The sequence below is a fragment of the Cariama cristata genome, unplaced genomic scaffold, assembly GCF_000690535.1.
Source record: "Cariama cristata isolate BGI_N322 unplaced genomic scaffold, ASM69053v1 scaffold4129, whole genome shotgun sequence".
Classification (NCBI taxonomy): domain Eukaryota; kingdom Metazoa; phylum Chordata; class Aves; order Cariamiformes; family Cariamidae; genus Cariama; species Cariama cristata.
The window spans coordinates 50257-71356 of record NW_009633867.1 but is presented as its reverse complement, the minus strand read 5'-3'; the positions used below and the strand labels follow the sequence as shown (position 1 = coordinate 71356).

General features: G+C 43.6%; 1 protein-coding gene across 1 annotated transcript in view; it reads left to right on the top strand.

The window, feature by feature from the left end:
• SFMBT2 (Scm-like with four mbt domains 2) overlaps window positions 1-21100 on the top strand; it is a gene marked incomplete at its 5' end in the record, with an annotated part of 62471 nt that overhangs the window by 14888 nt on the left and 26483 nt on the right. Inside the window, 4 exons of the mRNA XM_009706911.1 lie at window positions 7177-7278; window positions 7928-8075; window positions 13238-13320; window positions 16485-16611. Coding sequence (XP_009705213.1) covers window positions 7177-7278; window positions 7928-8075; window positions 13238-13320; window positions 16485-16611 — 460 coding nt within the window. The remainder of the gene's footprint in view (window positions 1-7176; window positions 7279-7927; window positions 8076-13237; window positions 13321-16484; window positions 16612-21100) is intronic.

The following is a 21100-nucleotide window of genomic DNA, read 5'->3' as shown; positions in this document are numbered from 1 at the left end:
ATTATTTGGTATTCTGGAGGAGTTTAAGTGTAAGATAGAGATACTCAAGGTTTCCTTTCTGCTCAGAGATGATCCTGATCTGGCTGTATGAATAGACTTTGAAGTCCATCATGGTTTTTTTTTGTCTTCCCCCCCTGCTGCTAATAGATGGGCATGTGCTGATTCAGTAGCTTAAAATGAACGTGCTTTCGGTTTCACTTGGAAGCCAAATCCCAACATAAGCAATCCCCAGCCCCTTCCTTCATGCACTGATGGCTTGGCTGGCCCTTACGGCGCACACTGTGCTTTAATAACCTGTGAGTCACCATGTTGTTTGCAGGCTGCCAGATTATTTATACTCCATCTGTTCTTCCCTGTCCATAGCACTCGCCAGCCCTTCTCCCTGACTGCTATTTGCCTGGCTGGGAGACGTGCACAGCGTCCCAATCCCTCTGTTGTTCGGCTGCCTTTTGACCCACTCCTGTCTCAGCTCGTTAAAGCCATTTATCTTTGTAAGACCCCATAACCATCATTAGGAGTATACTACAAAGGTCCTTACAAACGTAGATGCCTTCACAGCTCTTGGGAGCAAGGATGTCCCTGATATCAAAGGTGCCACTTGGACAAGGTGGAGTCTGGTGATACCTCTGTGGACCAGGGAAAAGTTCTAACCTCTCTGCAGCTCCCTGCTGACCGTGGGCTTTGCAAAGAAGCGGATGGGGAGAGCAGTCCAAGGAGGTGAATGAAGCCAAGCTCTGTCTAAGATGCCTGAGGGTCTGTTTGGCAGCATTGTATGAAAGTCAGGGTTGGAAGAGAAATGCCGGAGACAGTTCAAGCAAAGCAGGCGGGCTGAGTGGGAACCAGGTCCCTCAGCCTTCCTTGTCCCTCTGGCTGTGCATTTTCATGTGTGGTTTTCTTTCTTCATTACATGCTGGGGTCTCTCAGGATGGTGAGAGGTTAGCAAAAGGGCCTAATCCTGTTTACTTACTGCATCCAGGCTCGGTGTGGGGGATTTTGTGGATGATAACCTGAGCTCTTGCCTCCTGCATCCTTGGGCACGGCAGTGTTTTCCACTGAGAGAGGTTAATGTGCACCTACAACCAGAGTCTGCTCCCATGTAGGGGGTGGGTGATACCTAAAAGTCATCCATCTAAAGATGGGTGATTTTTCTCAAAGAAAGCAAAAGCCAGCTCTGGTCCGTAGCTGTTTTGCAGGGTGGTTGCAAGCTACAGTGTGCACTGAATTTGTTCTGCTCTTCTCTCCTAACAAATTTCCATTGATTTCTCAATAATGATTACTGCCATGACGTTACTGAGGGTAGACTCAGTCCCTCTTCATGGCCAAGGTACTTATTTAAGGGTGTGAAAGGAGACACTGATGATTTCACTTTGAGCATGCAAGTAGGTGTTCCCACCTGTGTTTCCCTTTCCACTTGACTTTCCCACCTGTGAAATGGGACCTGTGTGTGTGACACAACCAGGATTTGTTAACAAATGCTTGTGGAGCGATTTGGCAGTCCTGAATGCTGTAAGATGTTAAAAAAATCAAACCGAACACAAAAACCCCCCAACCAAGCGTATGCGTATCTGTCTCTTTTACCTCTACTGCTCGTGCTTCCACCGCCCAGGCGAATCAAAGCAGGCGCTGTGTAGGAGGGGATCTTTGCCCTAATGCCATCTGCAGCGGGCCAAGCCATACGGAGAAGGTGTATTTGGATTTAGACCGGCTACTCTGCAATGTTGCTGTTTCTATGGTAACTATTTTTTATTCAACAAGAGGAGCTTAAAATCTGTAGGGCTAAATTCGATCCTAGGCAGAAGCATCTGCAGTTTTTAAAGGGCTCCTCAGTAGGTGCAGTTCGTAGCTGGCTCTCGTGCTCATTACTTCAGGGTCACGGGATCTCTAAAGCCTCCCTCCCAGCACCCTTTCCTCTTCATCCCACCCCACATCTCTACATTTTGGTCTTCCTGTGACTGCACTTGTCAAACCAAGGGACAATTTGCTCGTGTTGTGCCTTACCGGGGGATTTCTGTCTCCCTGCAGAGAGTGTGTCTTCAGGGAAAATTGCTCCGTGTTTAGCAAAGGAAATTGATGAATCACAAACAAAACTGATTCATCTGCAAACAATGCAGAGGATTGCAGTTGGGAGGGTTTCTTTATTTATTTTTTTTCCTCAATTAAAAAACAAATGCCAGATTCCTGTAGAGGCAGTTTAACCACTGCTATTGCTGTGTTTGACTGGTTACCACACATGAGCTTTGTGATTAAAATTAGGCTATTAGAAGCAGCCAGTTTCTTGGAGAATTAGAGAAAACACTGGGGGAAGCGATTTCTCTGAAAACAAAAACTGAATCAAATAATATGTTTCCAGTCATACCAGATGGGGCCCACTTCTTCTGTTTCTTTTAGTAGAGTAAACCAGGAGAGATGTGACTGAAGGCAATAGCATTTCACACTATTACAGTTGGTGAGGATTAAAGGAGGCTCAGGTCAATCATTTATTAAGTGCTCAGTTTTTCTAATCAGCCTCTCAACTTTGCAACTTTTCAGCATTCAGACTTAGTTCTGAATTTTGCATGAAGTTGCAGTCTTGTAATGGATGTGAACCTGACTATCCTAGACCAAAAGATCCCTGACTTTTAGAGTATTTGAAAATCAGAGTTCAAATTAGAGCCTTTTCCTCTTACCTATGCACTAAGCTGCTGGGTTTAAAATGAGACAACTCCAGTGTTCTGTCTTGAGCAAAATGGGCTGAAAAATGAGCATTTCACAATCTGAAGATGATGCCCTGCCTTGGGTTTGTGGCACTGCTAGAGCAACCAGCCCATGGTGTGACTTGCCTGAATGTCATGGGCAAAAGCAGCTTGGCCAAGCCCCCCTACTCTATCTGCATTACTCAGTGCACTGAAAAATTACCTGAGCTCCACTCTTGCGACATGGACAAATTTGAGTCTGTTTACACTTAAATGACCTTTGTTGAGTAGAAATGCTCAGAAGCCAGATTTAGCAAGGTGTTTAGGTACCAGAAAAGGGCAAATGACTATGATGATTTTGAAATATATCTTTTTGAGTTCAAGACCTAAAGCCAATGCTTAGTGACTTTATTATTAGGACTTAAGGATGTTACCCACACAGGTACTTCCCTAAAGCCTATCTTAAGATCCTTAGGAGTCTGAATACTTTTATAAATCTGTTTGTGGATCTCTTTTGGAATGACATTTAGGCCCCCAAGTCACCTGGTATTTTTGAAATGTGCACTGCTAGTGGCTTGTTATCTATGAAGGAGAAAATTATGTGGCTATCTCAGTACCTAAGAAGAGGGCTGGGAATTAGGAGCCTAGTTCTCATCCCAGCACCATTGCTGACTTGTTATTTGACCTTCAGACGTTCCAGCTTTCAACCCTGCAGGTGATGCTGGTTGCAGTGAGCTGTTGCAAAGCCCATCAGTATTTTTGTGGAAGTGTTGCAGAAACAGATGCTGTACAAAGATAGAGACAATGATGCAGATGCATATCAAAGCAGGGCTGTCTTTCAGGTGGCCCAGAGGGTCACTACCTGTGCATGCTGGCAAATTTGCAAGTGTATACTGATCTAAAATGATGAGTGTGGGACTGAGTTTAATTGCTTCTTGGGGTTTGTAGTGAGAGCCGTGACAGCCCTGGCTTTTGCCAGTGGGTTTGGGCTGTAAGTGACAGACGTTCAGTGGAGGGTTATGCAATTTTCCATTCATTACCCGTGAGCACCGTCGCAGGCTGTAATCCATCATGTTAGGGATTGTGACCCTTTGAGTGAACGACAGTGGTGCTTGTACCGCATTAATTCGTTGTACTTTCTGTGGTATGATTTTTCACTTTGCTGTAAGGGGCTCTTCTGCATCTTTTGTTGATTGTCGATCCACCTTCCTTGACTGCTCTCCAGCAGTCAGAGAGTATTTCCATCACCCACTTAGGCTTGTGAACCCCGGGACAGGCAATCTGCTGGTGTAAATCCATGTGGTTGGTGGGGCTGCTCCTGGGAAGGATTGACTGCCAGTAGGAGTAAAGGTTCACCATGCACGAGGCTATGAAATGCTCCAACTGGTCAAAAATATTCTGCCTATTCATCTTCATTTCAAAGAAAATTGAAACTCACTTGGAGAAGTTGCTGGAAAATAATGGCTGGTGACATCCTCGTAGGTGGCTTGCAACGCCATGAAATAATCGTAAAGGGTCAGGTTCTGCCACCCATAATCATTTCAGGCATTTCTTTTGCTTGGCTGCGGAGTGTGGCAGGGACCGGAGGAAAGTCTCACCCCTCCAGTCCTCTTCTTGTAGCTGCTTTTATTAAACAGGCATCTTTCCTGTCAATGTGAATAAAGGGAGGAGAGAGCAGTTCATTATCCAGTGTATCACTTTGAGTCTAATACTAATTAAAAGCTTTGCCTTCACTTCTGTGGAACCTATTCTTAGAAATTATGTAAATTAATTGGAGTTTTGAAGAGGAGCATATGCCAAATCCTGAGTTATTCCCTGCTGGCTGAGGCAGCTCCAGCCCTGGAACTGGAGAACGGCATCAGGATCCTTTTTTCCTTTTGTGACTGCAAAAATCTAAGGCTGCTTCAGTAATTTTTGATGCCTCTCTTTAGCAAATATACGAGAGAGATCAAATATCCAGACCCTGACCATTTGCCAGAGAGGTACAATACAAAGGCTTTTTCCCCATGAAAGCTTTTCCATCTCAAAAATGACATTTAACACAGACAAGCTTTTTACTTCTGCAGCCCTTCTCCAAACAAATGTACGTTCCTGCTTCAAAAAGGATTTTGACCCTCAAACGAGAGACATGCCTGATAGCCCATGAACTCCCCTTGTGAGTTCACTCTTGCTATTAATTTAGTGGGGAAGATATTTACATGCTACGCTGAAAGAGAAGAAAGATTTGATCCTAAGGTACATAGTGTGTGGAGAAACGGGGATATGCTTTTGAAGTAAAATAGCTTTAAATTTTATGAGCTTTTTTTTTCCCCTACTTGATTATTTTTTACCTTTGAAAAAGGCCAAAACAAATAGAAAGAGAGGAACCAAAGAAATGGATTCAAATAAAAATGAGAAGCAATGTGGTTTGGTCTCAATATATTTTGGTCTCAATCAACAAATCACTTAAAGTTGATGAAACTGCTTGCATGTTTAAAGATAAACATGATTAAGTACTTTGGTGGATCTTGGCTTATTACGTACTGAAGCTGGATACGAGCGTGAATTGAATCCTGGAACTTCTGATGGATAGATGCTGCAGTGTAAGCTTGCTTCCAGATGTACATTTTGCAAAGTTGCGTTTTCTTTACAACTTCACCCTAAGGATTAAGAGACGCCGGGTGTGGATCCTCATGCAGGAGGAGGCAGCCCTCCAGTCCAGATGCTTTTTGCCTTTGGAGATTTGAAGTTCAGTGCTGGAGAGGTCTGATTTTTGCAGGCATCATCTTTGCCCAGCTGAAGCCTTTTCAGTAGTAAAGAAGCCAATTTTGATAACCTGTCCATCCGATGCATCCCTGGTACTGTGCAACCCCTGTGTACTAGGAGCCAGATTCTCTTCCCTGATTCAGACTTCAGTGAAACATTCTCTGTGTAAAGCTGCTAGAAATGGGTCTCCTGTCTCTCTGGATCTTTAATGATACAGAAGCAGCTGCCATCAAGTGCAAGTATGGCTGATGGTTATGCTACACTGCAGGATGCCCAAAGTCCTCAATGTCTGCTCCTTCTTCAGCCATTAGTTCTTTGGACTTTGGGCTGTTATTGCCAAATCTTTATCAGTTTCCCTATCAGTATATACTTCTCCTGCTGAGAGACTAAATGCATTATGATTTTTTTTTTTTTGACTGTTTTTTGGTTCTCATGGAAAAGGCTCCATAACATTGCAGGTTGGTGAGATGAAAACAACAATTCATTTAGCCGTGGCTGGAGCTTGTAAAAATCCTTCTCTCTGATGGCACCAGAAATGTAAGATCCCAAAATAGAAGTTGTTAAGCCTACAAGTGAAGACAGTTCTTGGGAAAAGCAAGCACGATGACATACAACTTCAGATCAATAGAAAATCATTTTAGAACAAGAATACAATATGTAACAATGAATGTAGATGGGAATGACATTGCTAACCATTTACTAGAGAGCAAGCTTTCTGCGTGCATTTTGGAGTTGTCTCTATGTGTGTGTTAAATATAACATCATCTCTTTTTATGCTTTTATTGGCTAATGCGCAGATGGTTTAGAAATAGTGTAGGACATGTTTATTGAAAGAACACAAAATACGGTCATTGCTCTGGAATTAGGATGCCAACTTGTACACCTATTAGACAGGGGTCATGAGAGATGGAGTAATTTGATAGATGTTAAACACTAAACTGGTGGCAAATCGGGGAGCTGAACCTGAGTTGCTTCCGAGTTTCAGGACTGCATCCTGTTGCCACCCCCAAAGCTGCTGTGTGCAGCCAGGTTTGATCCTGGCCGAAAATGTTATGGTGGGCATGGACTTGAACATAGTTGCATGTTTTCCCACCAACGTGTTCTCTTGTTGCCCACGTTTTGGGTCTGAGTTCATTGTCTGAGCCTTAGTCTACCTTTAGTCTCCTGGCTGGAGAAAAGACCATCTTGCAGCACATGGAAACCAACCCAGGTCCTTATTTTGGTGCCCTACAGGAGCTGGACATTCATCAGGGTAAATCAGGACCATCCTGAACTGTTTGCATCTATGCTGTGCATTACCCTGGGGGACCTCAGGTTGAGTCCTAACACCTCTGGACCTCTGGTTGCTCTCAGGTGGTAGTGGCTGTCAGAGGTGAAGAGGCTCTGCCCAGGGGAGATTTTCAAGTAGCTATTTCTCAGACAGGTCCTCATTTTGGTGAGTGCGATCTCCTTGTTGACTAAGTTCAAGTTAGATGGTGCTGATGAGATGGATGCACATTGTGCTTTAGATACGATGGGCTAGGTCCTGCAGGTCTGTCCTCTAGGAGCCAGGCTAGCCCCTCTCTTGCTGTGGTTGGGTAGGCATGAAAAAGAACATAGGACCAGTAATGCCCAGTTGGAGCTGGGAGTCAATCTGGTAATCTCCTAAGTGACAAAACCCACGTGGGCATATTTAAAATAGATTTTCAAATGTATCAACCCCTCTTTAGTAGATGGCACTGACACACAATGTGTTCCTCTTCCCTATCTCTTCCTGCAGGACCATGCTGATTTACGAAACCACTTCTTCACTGTGGGGATGAAGCTGGAGGCAGTGAATATGAGGGAGCCGTTTCATATCTGTCCTGCATCAGTGACCAAGGTGAGCTCCCAGAAAGGAGGGCTGAAAAGAGCCTGGTTAGGAACCTCTTACTGATTTCCACCACAGTTAGAAACACTCAAGAGTGTTGCTTCATTAGCTGGAGAACACATGAAGAAATATGTTTAAAATCCATAGATGTTCCTAATTAATGGATTCTTTCTGTCCAACAAGCATCACTAGATGACTATATATGCACTTAGACCTGATGGAGGTGAGCAGGTCTATCTACCATTTCCATGCAGAAAAAGGGGATCCCTCTTTTATCCCTGTCTCCCCTCCATGCATATATGCTTTCCCTGCACATCTTGGAAACTTTTGAAATAAAACAGCTGGATGGAGGGGAGTAGCTGGATGTTTAATCCAGAGAGGAAGGCCATGGGGTCTCTAGGGTCTCCTTCAGTCCCTGCTGAGCTTTGGGCACACCAAGTGACCCTGAACCCCAGTGCTTTCCTTTGCCTCAGTTTACCTATGTCTAAAACTCAAGCTTTGATCTCTTTGGTAGAAACGCCTTGATGAAAAGTATTAGGTGAGAGCGGGTTATTTTCAGGAGTAGTTTGATTCCAGGGTCTGACTGTTTCAGTTTTCCATGTTTCCTAATGTTACAGCAAATTTAACTTCTGGGTTTGTTTTCTTCTTTTTCACTTCTTAGGTTTTTAACAATCATTATTTACAAGTGACCATTGATGACTTGAGACCTGAACCCAGCAAAATCTCAATGCTTTGCCATGCGGATTCCTTAGGGATCTTGCCAATACAGTGGTGCCTTAAAAACGGAGTCAATCTCACACCTCCCAAGGGTTTGTATTCCTTCTTGGTGATTTGCTGGTTTCCTCTGAAGGAAGTTTGCCTCTTCTTACTGCCTTTAAAGCCGTGATGCTGTTTGCTGTAGAACATCAACCTAAGTATCTTGAGCCAGAGGAGCTCTCTTGAGTCACTGGGGCTGTTCTGTCTCATACCAGCCCGTGAACTTCTCTACAAACACATCTCGCTGACAAATCGATGTCAGTGTGCTTTGTAGTCTGAAGTGGCCTGCGCCACAGCCTATTGAATTCCTGTAAAATGCATTTTAGCCATGCTTTGTGTGTGTAGAGAGCAAAAGGAGCATTAAAAGTCCTATCATACTAGAGGCAAACCAGACTATAGCATCCACCTTGGTACAAGGCTGAGGCCAAGCAAAGCTCCTAAACATAAATGTCTAAACTAAACTCACAGCTTCCTGCCCAGGAGCGTGTAGGCATTTCCTTAGCTGTCTCAAAAAATCCCAGACGAGGGCAAATTGCAAGCAATGTTCAGGTCGGAGCCAGGAGAAACAGCCTCCAGCCGTGCCATTTCCCAGATTTGTAGCAATGCAGTTAATTACTTGTAATTTCAGACAACCACCTGCAGTGCCCTAGCAATATTTCTTCACTTGCAAAATGTGTTGGTTCTCTGGAATTTTAGATTTTTGAAGCTGGCCAGGATGTTGACCCTTTGCCAAAAATCAGTGTTGCTTGGGAGAAAAAGAAAGGCCTCCAAAATAAAAAACAATCCCACTAAATTCTGTGCACGCCAGTTTGTCTTAATTTTGGAAAAAGTTTGCTGCTGCCGAACCCATGGAGGTGAAGGATTAGTCTCTACCAGATTCAGAGTCTTCTTATGTATATCCAGAGTGTCTCCTCAGCACATGTAATTTGAAATTCCCACCAGAGTCCTGGAGTCCTGTGCGTGCAGCTGCATACAGTGCATCCATGATTACTCTGTTGCTTTTACTGAAATAAATGTGCTGTCTGGATGGTTTAGCTCCCTCCTCCTTAAATTCAGGTGTAATGATAGTGCCTGTGTAAGTACTCACCGATGTTGGCCAGAAAAGTTGCTAAAAATGGAAGCAAATGGAATATTTGGTTTTTTTCCACCCCAAATTCACATGCAGCTTCCCCCAGGCCAGCTAATTAACTAAAGCAGACCATAGGCCAGTCATTCCTGTTTACAAGGTCATGGCCTAGTAATTTCCAATCCGTGCTGGTGCGAAGCCTGTCTGAGATGGTGTTTTACAGGTCAAGTGTATGCAAACTCTGTTTTAGATGCCAACATTTTTAGAAGTGGCTGTAGCATCCGTCATACGGATATTTCTCAACTTGGCCAGTAAATTCTAAGGGGCAAATAGGTGTCTGGTGTGATGTCTAGTGATTGGGGTCCACCTGGGCTCCTGAAAAAGTGTAGGAAGTCTTCCCTTATTCTCCTGATGAAAATAAAGTTTGCTTTCTGCTCTCAGATCAGAAATCCTGGAGGGAAGCTGTTAAAAAGGCATAAAGCAAGTGGCAGATAGATGCATGCTATATATTGCCGTATTTTGTATGCTGTGTATGAGAGCTGCATGCCCAAACTGCATCTTAGCACCTTCGGTATCAAAAACCTCTTCCATCGGCAGACATGCTGTTTGAGTCACTAAAATGTAATCAGACATTGGAAAGATTTCTTAAAAAAAAAAAACAAAAACCAAGAAAAAAACCACAAACCACCAAAAAAGAAAGCAGGGGGAAAGTGAAAAGCATCCAAACCCCCATTGAGGGAGCCAGTCTTCTCTGAGCAGAATAATATCAGCTTTGGATAAAGAAATAACTGGGACTGATATGAGAGGGCTGCAGCACTGTGAAAGTGAGGAAGGCTGTGGTGTGAACTGGCTGCTAATGAGCAGGTCTGCAGAAGGAGGAGGAAATCCCACCATTTCCACCCAAATCACTGGCCAGCTCTACCTGCCCTAGGGTGTCCAGATTTGCCTCTTCTCATAACATTTAACCAGCCTCCTGCTTCCCCAGCACTCGTGCATTCCCGACCAACATCACCCTTAACAGACAATTTGTTGACAATATTTAGTGTTGCCCAAATGGCTCTCCCTGTTGAAAGGCAACAAGTTCCAATGGAGCGAAAGATGACAATGGAGGAAGTCCTTTTTGTGAAAAGGATTTCTTTGCTGTGTTCTGGGCTTAGGTTTTTTGGTTAATTTACAGTTGAGAAGGATGTTTTGATTTTAAAATGAACTGATCAGAACAGTGTGCCAGGTTGGGGTATTTGGGTTCAGAGTCCTTTATTTGTCTGATTTCCATTCTCTTGCCTTTTTGCCTATTAGACCATTGTTGAAACCAAACATACAGTAGATGAGTCATGAACAGGAGGTGCAAATATTTGCTACTAGAAAGAGAGAGCAGTGTTTTCCTGTACAGCGCCAAAAATGAATACCCATTTACTGCTGCTGTATAAACATTGAACAAGCGCTGTTTATATTTATTAGAGCTGGATTTATAGACCACTTCCCTTTAGAGTAGCAACCATTGTTCCTTTTTATGAGCTATTAAGAGGGGGAAAAACATTTCAGTAGCGCTTGTAGTTGGTAAGCCTTACTAAGGAAATGCCACTTCCAAAACCTCCAGTGCATTTGTATTGTTATATTTGCTTCTGATTAGACTGCTGGGCTCTTCCATGCTGAGAGTTGAGATAGCTAACACAATGAGGCTTTACATATTTGAGGAGCAGCAGTTGAATCGTGCAAGCAAAAGTTTGAACATTATTCTTGGGCTGAGCCTGAAAGGATAACAGTATGTGAATGCCATGTGCTAATTGAGGTACTGGATACGTGGTACCTCTCCATGTGATCAGGGAGGTAGTTTATCTCATGATGTTCCATGAAAAGGCCATATACAGGTCCAGGCTTGTTTGAAGCCAGTTCCTGAGGATGCTCCTCTTGGAGTCATCCGTGTTGGGCTGGTGAAGTGAGTTATGGCAAACTCTCTAACTGCCCTCCCAGGTTTCGTTGCTGCTGAAGGCTACAGCGAAAGGTCTTCCAGTGATTTCAATGGTGCAGGGCCAAGCCAACAGGTGGTTGTGCGGTGACAACACAGTCAAGTTTTTATGCCTCACTGAAACCTTGCCTTTTCCATCCACTCTGCCAAGATTATACGTAGCTTGCAATTAAGATTCAAAACCTGTCCATGGAGTGTTTAAATCAGAGATGAGAGAAGGTGCAGGGTCTGGGCAGATTTTTAGGTCCCTGAAGGCAACGTGCTCTGACAGCTGGGGTGGACTCCAGGTGATTTAATGTAGACAACTATGCTGTGGCTGTCCCCACCTAAGCCCATCACCCTAGCTTCTTCTGGAGTCAATGGAGAGTGAGAGGGACTTTCACAGGGCAATTCCGCTTGTTCTGCAGGAGGATGGGACAGATCACCTCTAGATCTGCCTGTTTCTTGTTGACTCTTTAGAGAACCCAGAGTGACAGGCACAGCTATATGCATCTCCACTGCAAACATCTGTATGCGATCAGATGAATCCCCTTCTGATGTGAAGTGATGTGCGCTTCTTCTCCTGTTTTCCATTTCATTTTGTGAAGCTGAAAAGTATCTGGCAAACAAATAACTTGAGAGCAAAAAGGAGATGGAGAAGAAACAGGAAGAAAATACTGTTGCAGAAATTGGTTGTTAAAAAACAGTGCAAGAATATTTTTTTTTTCTATGAAAAATGAACATTCTCTGTAAGTAATTGCCCTTTTTTACTTCCCTGTGCGTATTTATTTCTAGGTTTCCAATTATTATGAACTTTCATGCCCCACAGAGACAGGCATCTTAGCTCAAGGCTTTATCTCATTAATTTGTTTGTCATGTATGCAATCATTAGGATTAGAAGTTTGTTGTATCGCAGATATTTGCATCTTAGCAGGATGCTTGGGACTTTATTTTCAAAATTTTTACCTCCTTTTTTGGATCTGGGTGACTGATAGGTGACTCCACTCAGTATTCCAGTCCTTTCTTGCCTACAAAAAATGTCACAATTTTTGTTGTCATAAATGATTCATTCCCATCTGATCTTGAGTGTCCCTTTTTAACTATCAATGAAAAAGGCATTAAAGGATGTTCTGTGAAATGAGGCCAGGCTGAGATGCCAGGCAGGGAGATTAAGGGGAGAATTTGGCCTTTAGGTGACTCCTAAAACTTTCCAGTGCAAGTAGTTCTGCAGTAATGTTATTAGAGTATCAACAGTATTGTCACAGGGCAGGATTAGCACTCATTGGTTTCAGGCACTGTAAAAATATAGACTAAGAGACAGACCAAAAAAAGACCCCAAAAAGCATATAAAAAACCCCTTTCTGTCCCGAGAGCTCATTGCCTAAATAGCCAGGTAAGAAGAATGATGAGATGAGCAGAGGTCTGTTTTGTCTCTCTGTGATGGGACTGTTTGAGAGATGCTCATATAAATCAGTTGCTTCCCTTTTTTTCCTAGAAGCAGAGAGTGAAGGGATCATCTAGTGGCTGAGACTTTAGTCTGAGGACTGGGAAATCTGTGTTCATTTTCATGCTCTGCTCCAGATTTCTGTACAACCTTGGATAACGTGCTCACTATGATGGGATTCAGCTCACGTATGCTGAGCTGCTGGAAAGTCAGTCGTAGAGGGTACATTCATATCAATGAAGAGAGAGGAGAATTTATCTCATACTTTGAAAGAAAGGATGGATCTGCTTATGATTGTGCTGGTCCTCTTCCTGTCCACTGCTGAGGGACCCTTGATGTCCAGTTCCATAACCCAATCTTTTAGGTAGCTAAAGGAAGGAGAAAGAAGTCTATGTGTAGCCCCACCTGTAAACTGGGGACAGTAGCACTTCTCACTAGTTACAGGTTTATCAAAGCCTGGGAGCTGTTCACAGGAAAGGCAAAATAAGGAAAATAAAGATATTTTATTACTTTTTAACAAAGACTTGGAGTTTTCAAAGTAAAATGCAGAAGGTGTGTGAGTTGGGGCTGGAGAAGTGTTGGTGTGGGTCTCATGGTGTATAAACAGGCATGCAGAGGACTTGTCTGCTGATACTGCACAGTTCACTGAGGTGGGATGGGATGCTAAAACACAAATGGTCATCTGCTTGGGGCCCATTTTGTGCTCTGTCTCTGGTGTGAAGTGATGGCTGATGGCAGTTTCTGTTTTGTCATCCTGCAGGTTACTCTGGCCAGGACTTTGACTGGGCAGACTACCAGAAGCAGTGTGGAGCGGAGGCAGCGCCTCACCTGTGCTTTAGAAATGTGAGTTCTCCTTTTGTCTTTGCGTCGCTCCTGTCGATCCATGCGAAACAAAATAGCTTGCACAGAAAAGCTGCAGCAAGGCTTTGGGAGATTCCCCAGACCACCATGAATCTGTCTTAGGAAGGAAGCTGGAGAAGTGTTTCAGGTCTCCATCCCTAAAAGAGAACAAATGTTGTCTTACTCTTGTCTTTATCTGGTTTATTTGTATTTCCTGCTCTTCATCTCCTCTGATTTTGTACAGCACCTGGCACAAGAAGGATATCAACTGACCATTAGAAGTAATTCAAGGGCTATTAAAAAAAATAAACTAGATAAAAAATGGCATTATATCAGCTGTCCCTTTTCACATTTTGGGTGTTTTCTCTGGTTCCCAGGGTGATACATTTAACCAAACCAAATGCGTTTAAAAGCTCAGGTTGAAACTGTTGAGCTCAGAGTGTGAGAAGAGTGATTAACCAGTATGGATGCTCTGGTCTTTGGGACAGTTCATGTGCTTCCTTGATACAGCAACAGTGATAGGAGAGTGAGTGGCCCATCGTTACACTGGAGGCCATCAAGATTCAGAGCTTTGGAAATAGTCTTTTGCAGGCTGTTTTCTGGCAATGACAGTCCGGCGTGGCTTGATCTGACAGGTATTCATCACTTGGTGAAAGGCAGATGTAGCCTTCCAGTAATCTGGTGCTCTTCTTTGTGCTCTCATCAACTGATGGAAGTTGAGATCCCATCAATAACTGAAAATGTGGTGGTACCTAAAATGAGTGCAGAAGGGTTTGCAAAATAAAGCGGTGCTGTGAATGGTGGGCAAGCAGGTTCCCCTGGGAGTTACATAGCCTTTCACTGTACTCAGAAGTCATGAGTCTAGGGGACAGGTTGTTTATGAAAAGCTGGATTAAGACAGTCTCACAGGACACCAGCCGTATTTTAGCACGGCCTTCCTCATCCATGGTGGCCCAAGGGCAGCCTGGCTTGGAACAGACCTTTGTTGGTGAATAGATGAATTTGAACATGTTTTGTTGATGAATTCAGAGGACCTGTATCATCAGCAGAGTTTGACCTGAGAATCAAGTCAGAGTTAGGATTTCTTTGCCCCATTTATTGTGGTATCCTGTGCAAAACCTTCTGCCTGAAGGGACTTTAAGCTAAGATTTCTGAAGGCGTTGAGGGAAGCTGGACAATGCTGCATCTCACCAGTAGAGTAGAGTGGGAGAACTGTTGCGTTTCTTCTCTTCTGCAAGCACCCCTCCCTTTTCTTTATATCTCTCTTCATTTTGTCACGTAATGGATCTGTGCTCTCAATACTGACAGCCTTGAGAATAGCCTCTGCGTAATATCCTCCGAAGATTAAATCAGGTCTAAGTACTTTTTTTCTTTTTTTTTCTTTTTTTTTTTTTTAACGGAACATTCATCAGATGAACATGTGTCTGTTATTCTTTCAGTCACGATAACACAGTTCTCTGCAGAGAAATGTAATCTCACTGTTGTCGCTTGTGCAACCTCCCTGGCAGGTCGGTCCATTTGTTTTGTGGCTGTGAGCGGCTCTTTGATAGCAGCTGTATCACAAGCACATCTTCCACCTAGTGCAGCCAGACGTGGTGCTGGAAGTGGATATGCTGTAACTGTTTCCCCGGGGGGGATATTTAACAAGGAGAGGCAGTTATGAAATGGATTGACATGACCAAATGCTTAGTAAAATAAACTCCCAGCTAACTGTTTTGCCATTGATTCTGTATAAATTAGCCTCCAGCACCGAATTGCAATGAAAGGAACCAGTGTGATGATAAATGACGTTTCCTTGTTAGGCAACATAAAAGGCATTTTAAACAAACCTGATTTTCTGCTGTCCTGGCCATTGGCAACTTTTACAGGGTGAGGCTGATCTGTGTGCTGAGCAAGGCTTGTGACAGCCTATGCATTGTTTAAGACTGGCAGTGCTTTCTTGGAAGGCTTCTTGATTAAAAAAGAAAAGATCAAATCCAGAAGTTTTTAGTCTCACAAAGAGCTCCCAATGATTGTTCGAGGTGAAGTGCCCGTGGTGCTAGGTGCTGTACAAATAGCAGAAGGATTGAGTTTGGGTCTGGCTTTCAGTTGCTGGATGACAGATTGGTGTCATTTTGAGTCGGTGACAATTATTACCCATCCTAATTATTATTAACCAAAATCTCAGCCAAGAGGGGGAACCTTTTTGTGCTGTTGTGTGCAAACAGAGAGGTGCGAGCACTCAGAGCTGATGTGTTGCAGAATGGGTGGGACAGAGCAGAGGAAAACACAAGGAAAGGAAGCCATGGCATGGCCACAGCTTCTCAAGCTCCCAAAACCCTTAGTACAGTGGGGGATGCTGCATTGTCACAAGCTCATGACCCCACATTTTGGTCCTGTGTTTCTTATTTGGGGTGATGACCACTCATTTGGGGATCATTGCTGTAATATCTGGGCTGGCTTTGTCTTCACTGGAGAAGAGTGGGAGGGCAGCGGGGGCCTCAAATAACCTGTGAAAGACCTGTTTCTTTGGTGCTCTATTTAAGTGTACAGAGGTACTGCTGTAGCACTAAACACAACTGGCTACATCTACACCCGCCTACAACCGATGAACTTACGTATCTGAAGATAGGACAGAGAAGGACCTTGTACATTGAACTTAAAATACTCCATGAAATAAACCACACTTGAATAGGTTACTCAAATTTCTCCAACCTCAGTCAGCCTGGGCGACTAAATGTGTGAAGAAATTTCTCTGGTCTCGGGCAAGATGGGTTATTTGCTTTACAAAGTTTCTCCTAGCAAGGTTAGAGATGCTCAAGCACAGGACATCTGGGAACCCTCTGTATAATAGCCCATCAACAACAGTAGATAGCAAATGCATCACTGGCAAGCATTCAAATATACTTGGAGCTGGTGTAGAGTAACCTCTTTCCAGTCTCTGAGAGTTAGAGATTGGAGTAAACCATGAAATACATTGCTTCCTAATTTGTTGCCATCATTGTGTTTTCATATGGATGTCCAGGGCAGCGCCATTTTGAATCTGAGTACCACTGTGTTCTTCAGTGTATCCTGCACTTCCAGTGGAAAGCAAGCCATGCTAAACTTATGCTTCCCAGTGGACAGCCTAATTAAAGGCATGCAGTGCTGAAGTGCCATATTTCAGTGTTGGCTCTTGACTCTTTCAGACATCCTTCAGCCGTGGCTTTACCAAGAACATGAAGCTGGAGGCAGTGAACCCCAGGAACCCTGCAGAGATATGTGTCGCTTCTATCACCTCAGTTAAAGGACGGTTAATGTGGCTTCACCTTGAAGGTATGTGCTGTAAAGGCTTCTTGTATTTATGTGGTTCGCGTGAACGCTCTCCTAATTTTGTCCTTCATCCTCTGCACAAAACCGCTTTCTCCAGCCTTTCTGTTTTATACTTGTTGACCAATAATATCTGATAAAGAATTATCTTTCCCTGCTCTCTGCCTGGGGGAACCACAAGACTTTCCATCCTCCCATCCATGTGGACTCTATCAGCGTGATCTCCATTGATGATAGAAACCTCCTCCCTGCCATCATGATAGACCTCCATCCTGGGAATAGATGTTTGCCTTGCTTGTGTGGCTGAGACTTCCACTGTGATTCCCAACATGCTCTCATAGGATCTCCTATCCCCCTGCAGCCTCATTCCTTCCTTCCTTCCTCTTCCTTTCACTCCTTTTTTTCATCTAGGTCCATAAAGCTTCTGCAATATATGCTGTTCCTCACCATGGCCGTTACATGGTCACATCCCTTCTCCATGTGATTGAGTAATTTCCTTCGTTGAGCTAAGAGAGCTCTTGCAGGCAGTAACTCTATTACGTAGAGTTTAGAAAGCCATCACCCCATGGAGAACACCACCACTGTACAAGCAGTATTAGGAGAGTGCTGAAGAACTAGCAGAGCGTACTACCATATAAAAAATTCCATTTCCACCTTTCTTGAAATGAGGTATAGATGAGCTCATTTTTAATGTGGTTTTGCTCTTGGGACTTTCTTTCTTAGTTCATCTGAACAAAGACTTCTTAAGTAAGTATAATTTAGAGCAACGTGTTGTTGCTTATTATTGCTTTAAAAACGGTGTTATTGGTAAAGTCACTGAGAGCAGAAAGCCATGCTCATTTAGGTGTTTTGATGGGCATTGTAATAAACCATAAAGCTGTTGTAGCATCTGTCATTGTCACAACATATTTTCATTTTTACCCATCAAGGTAACACGCTATTTTTTGAAGCTACTGGCTTCATCTATAAGGGGTATAAGAGCTTCAGTTTCCCTCTGAAATTAATAGTAATTGGGTCAACATCAATTGCAAATGTAATATACTGCTTTGCTTTCTTCTGGAGAACCATGAAAATATCAAAGACACTTCTGGTGGCCCATAGGTCCTGCTTATCACTAACCTCTGTAAGATCAGTGCTTCTGCCTCTTGATGAATGCATAAGGCAGACACGCCATCCCTCGTGCTGCCAGCCCTGACACAATCAAAAATCAGCATCTTGCTGGAACACTCCCATTCGCAAAATAAAATGCATTTGATTAAGCTGCCATGATGATTCAGGGAGACGTGATGTTAAAATACTTCCACCCCTTTGTTTCCAATCACGTGCTGATAGGTAGATACTGTGCAGCTCTGCTTAGGCATTTCTGCTAGATGCCACTAGATATTTCCAGGCATCCCTGAGAGATTGGGCTGATGAAAGAGCAGCATCTGTTAAACACTTGCTACGTACAACTCCAAGAAATACAATGGCATGTTATCTTAGTGAGCTGGGAGGAAAGCAAGGTGCAGTCATATTCTGCAGCTCAGGGAGTAGTGCACGTTGTTGGTATCCCTGACCCCTAAGAGGAGGAAGGGATAGGGAGAAATGAAGCTTGTGGTGGGCTCCAGGTTAGAGTTGCCCTGCAGAAAGCAGAGTCAAAAGGAAACAGGGCAAGTCTTTCCCTTTGCTGAGGTCAGTGACACCTGCTTGCTCTGTGGGAGCTTCGTCGCAGGAGGTGGGAGGGAGGAAAGCAGTTATCTATGTCTTCTCTGATGGCCTGTGGGGTCAGTACGCTGGCTCATGATTAATTCTCCTGAAGTGCATTAAATATGGACTGCTGTCAAGATTGTTTCTGCAAAAGCGGTGTGAAGCCTCTATTCTCAGAGATTAATGCAAGTTTATTTTGGCCCTTCCAGAGTAAAACAGCTAGGAAAGGGTTAATGGGAGTGCAAACCATAGTCAAGCATACAATTTCAGGAAAGGACTGAGGAATGGGGGTCACAACAAGGAGTTTTTGCAGAAATCCCGTGTCAGATGAAGATGTGAGCCTAATCTGCACGAAAAGTTACCTTCCTTCCTCTGCAAGATGCTCAACTTTCAGTGATTTGGGTCTGGAAGACAGTGGAAGCCAGATTGATACTAACTCTATTGTTTCATTGTCACCTGGCACATCACCTTCAGCATCATGCTGCACTGATTATAATAACCCAAGAAGCATTTCAGCATCTGACAATGTGCAGTGCCATTTATACAAGAGGAAAGGTCTCTGATCAAAGCCCTTAAATTCAGTAAAAACATTGTCAGGTAACCCAAAGTACCTCGTCTATGCTAGCAGCTTGCTGTAAAATATAATGAGGGCAGGTGTTCTGTGGTGTTTAGCTCTACAGAAGTAGCATTCTGTGATAGACAAGGCTTTCCCAATACCTCCGTGTTAAATCACATTCTCAGAGATTTATAACTCCATTGCTACCTAAAGAGAGATTCGTCCTGACCTAAAGCTTGGCAGGCCAAATAATTTGTGCTTCTCATGTCTTTGCTGCTAAGCCTTGTGGTTTGGGCCGAGTAAGATCTGGGGAGAGCAGAGCTGCAGGTGTGTGCCCGAAGGTAGCAGAGATGAGGGATGTGGGAGAGCTGGGTTGTCATCCTGCTCCATCCCTGACATAGAGCTGTCACCCCAGGCAGTTTTGTCTCCTGTGTGATTATCTCCAGCATACGGAGCAGGTACGACTTCGCATCTTTGCTTTTGGTAGGGCTGTGTGCAATGGCGAGTGTTGGGTTTTTCGTCTGAGACAACTGGTTGCTTTCTGACTTGAGGTAGCAAAAGCTCATCCGCAGCCTGGCAAATGTGGCAAATACTTCTGTTAAAGAGCTGGAATCAATGCTTGTTTGAAATTCAGTTCTCACTAAAGCTGTAGTGGAATTTACACCCATCTGGTCAAGGAATCTGGCCCGTTTTGGCAACTCCCCTTCTTAAATGGCCAGGTACCTTCATTTTTATATGCAGATTTTATGGAGTTTGGGAATCCTTTTTTTTTTCCTCCCTGAACTGTAATGCTTTCAAAGGGACTCAGTGTTCACTAAACTCTTGCCCATTATATGATTATACTGACTAGGAAGTGCTGTTTCTTGGGTCTTTAAATCAACTAGTCCTCCAGGACCCTGGATAAAGGCAGGGAGAGGGCCACACACTCCCACCTTGATCCCCTCCATCTTTTCTTTCTCTCTGCCTTTTACTCTTTTAATTTCTTAAAGGATATTCTTTACAACTCATCATCAAAAAAAACTGTGTGCATCTCCTTGTCTTTTGAGTTCTGCTATATAGATGCTTTATGCTTGTTTTACGTCTCAATACCAGGAATAGAATGATCTGTAGTAAAAGGAAAAGATACAAAAGACTGCAAAAATAAAAAAGAAATCTTTGTTGCTGTTGAAATACATGGCTACAGTATGCACAGTGTTAGGCTAAAACCTGGCATTAAAAAAACCCCAAAACCCTGCTTGCAGAGTTGTAAAATAAATGTGGCTTGAAATGTCGCATGTTTTTTTGACTCCATTAATACACTATTGTTTCTAACTGATTATTTATATTCTGGTAGCAGCAAGACTCCTCGAGTACCATGGGAGCCCATCACTGAAGACCTCGGGTCCCACCATTTATCATGAGGGCGTCTGAAGCTTTCATTGTTGCCCTCCCAGTTTCGCTGTTTGACAGCCCAAACTGCAGCCATAAAACAGGACGCAGTAGTTAAGCAGCGTCGAGTTAGACATGAGGGAACATTGCTTAATAAATCACGCTTTGTACAGTAGCAAAACTCTGTAAACTTCAGGGCGAGCATTTAATGAGCAGCAGTATAGTTCCCCCGTGGTGGAAAAGAAGCATAGGGCTGATCCGATGCTGTGCGCATCCCATCACTTTCTGCTACTTTATTACTCATCATCTGCATTGTTAATTTTTACTGGTTCATTTTAGGTTTTAAAGCTGAAGCTTTCTGGTGTGAATTTATACAAGTAATAATGTACACTCTCTGCATAGCCTAGGAATTTGAGGAAAACCCTTCTGTTAATCACTTCTCTGGGAACGTTTTCCATAATTTTCCCTTTGAGAATTTTCCAGAGTTCCTGCTCTGTTCTGCCCATCCTATAAGATTCCTAGCAGGAGATGGAAGTTTTCCTCACCCTATTTCCAGTCTCCCTCTTCTCTTCCATTTAACCTCTCAAGCCTCATGGACGTTCCTTAGTCTGAGAAGATGACAGCATAAAATGCAGCAAATGAAACTAATGACTCTCAAACAAGCTGTTTTCCACTTATATGAGTGAGGCCAAACGAAGCAGTTAGATGTCAGAAGTGGAAGGCAGGGTTATCGATTGCCAGAAGGAAGAAGCAGTGCCCAGGAGGATGGAGTGACTGTGAATGTGTCTTACAAGAGGAATAGTGGTGTTGCAGGAGAGCAGACATTGTGGTGCTTCCTTGCTCATCAGGGTGGCTGCAGCTGCAAACTTTAAAACCAAAATTTTC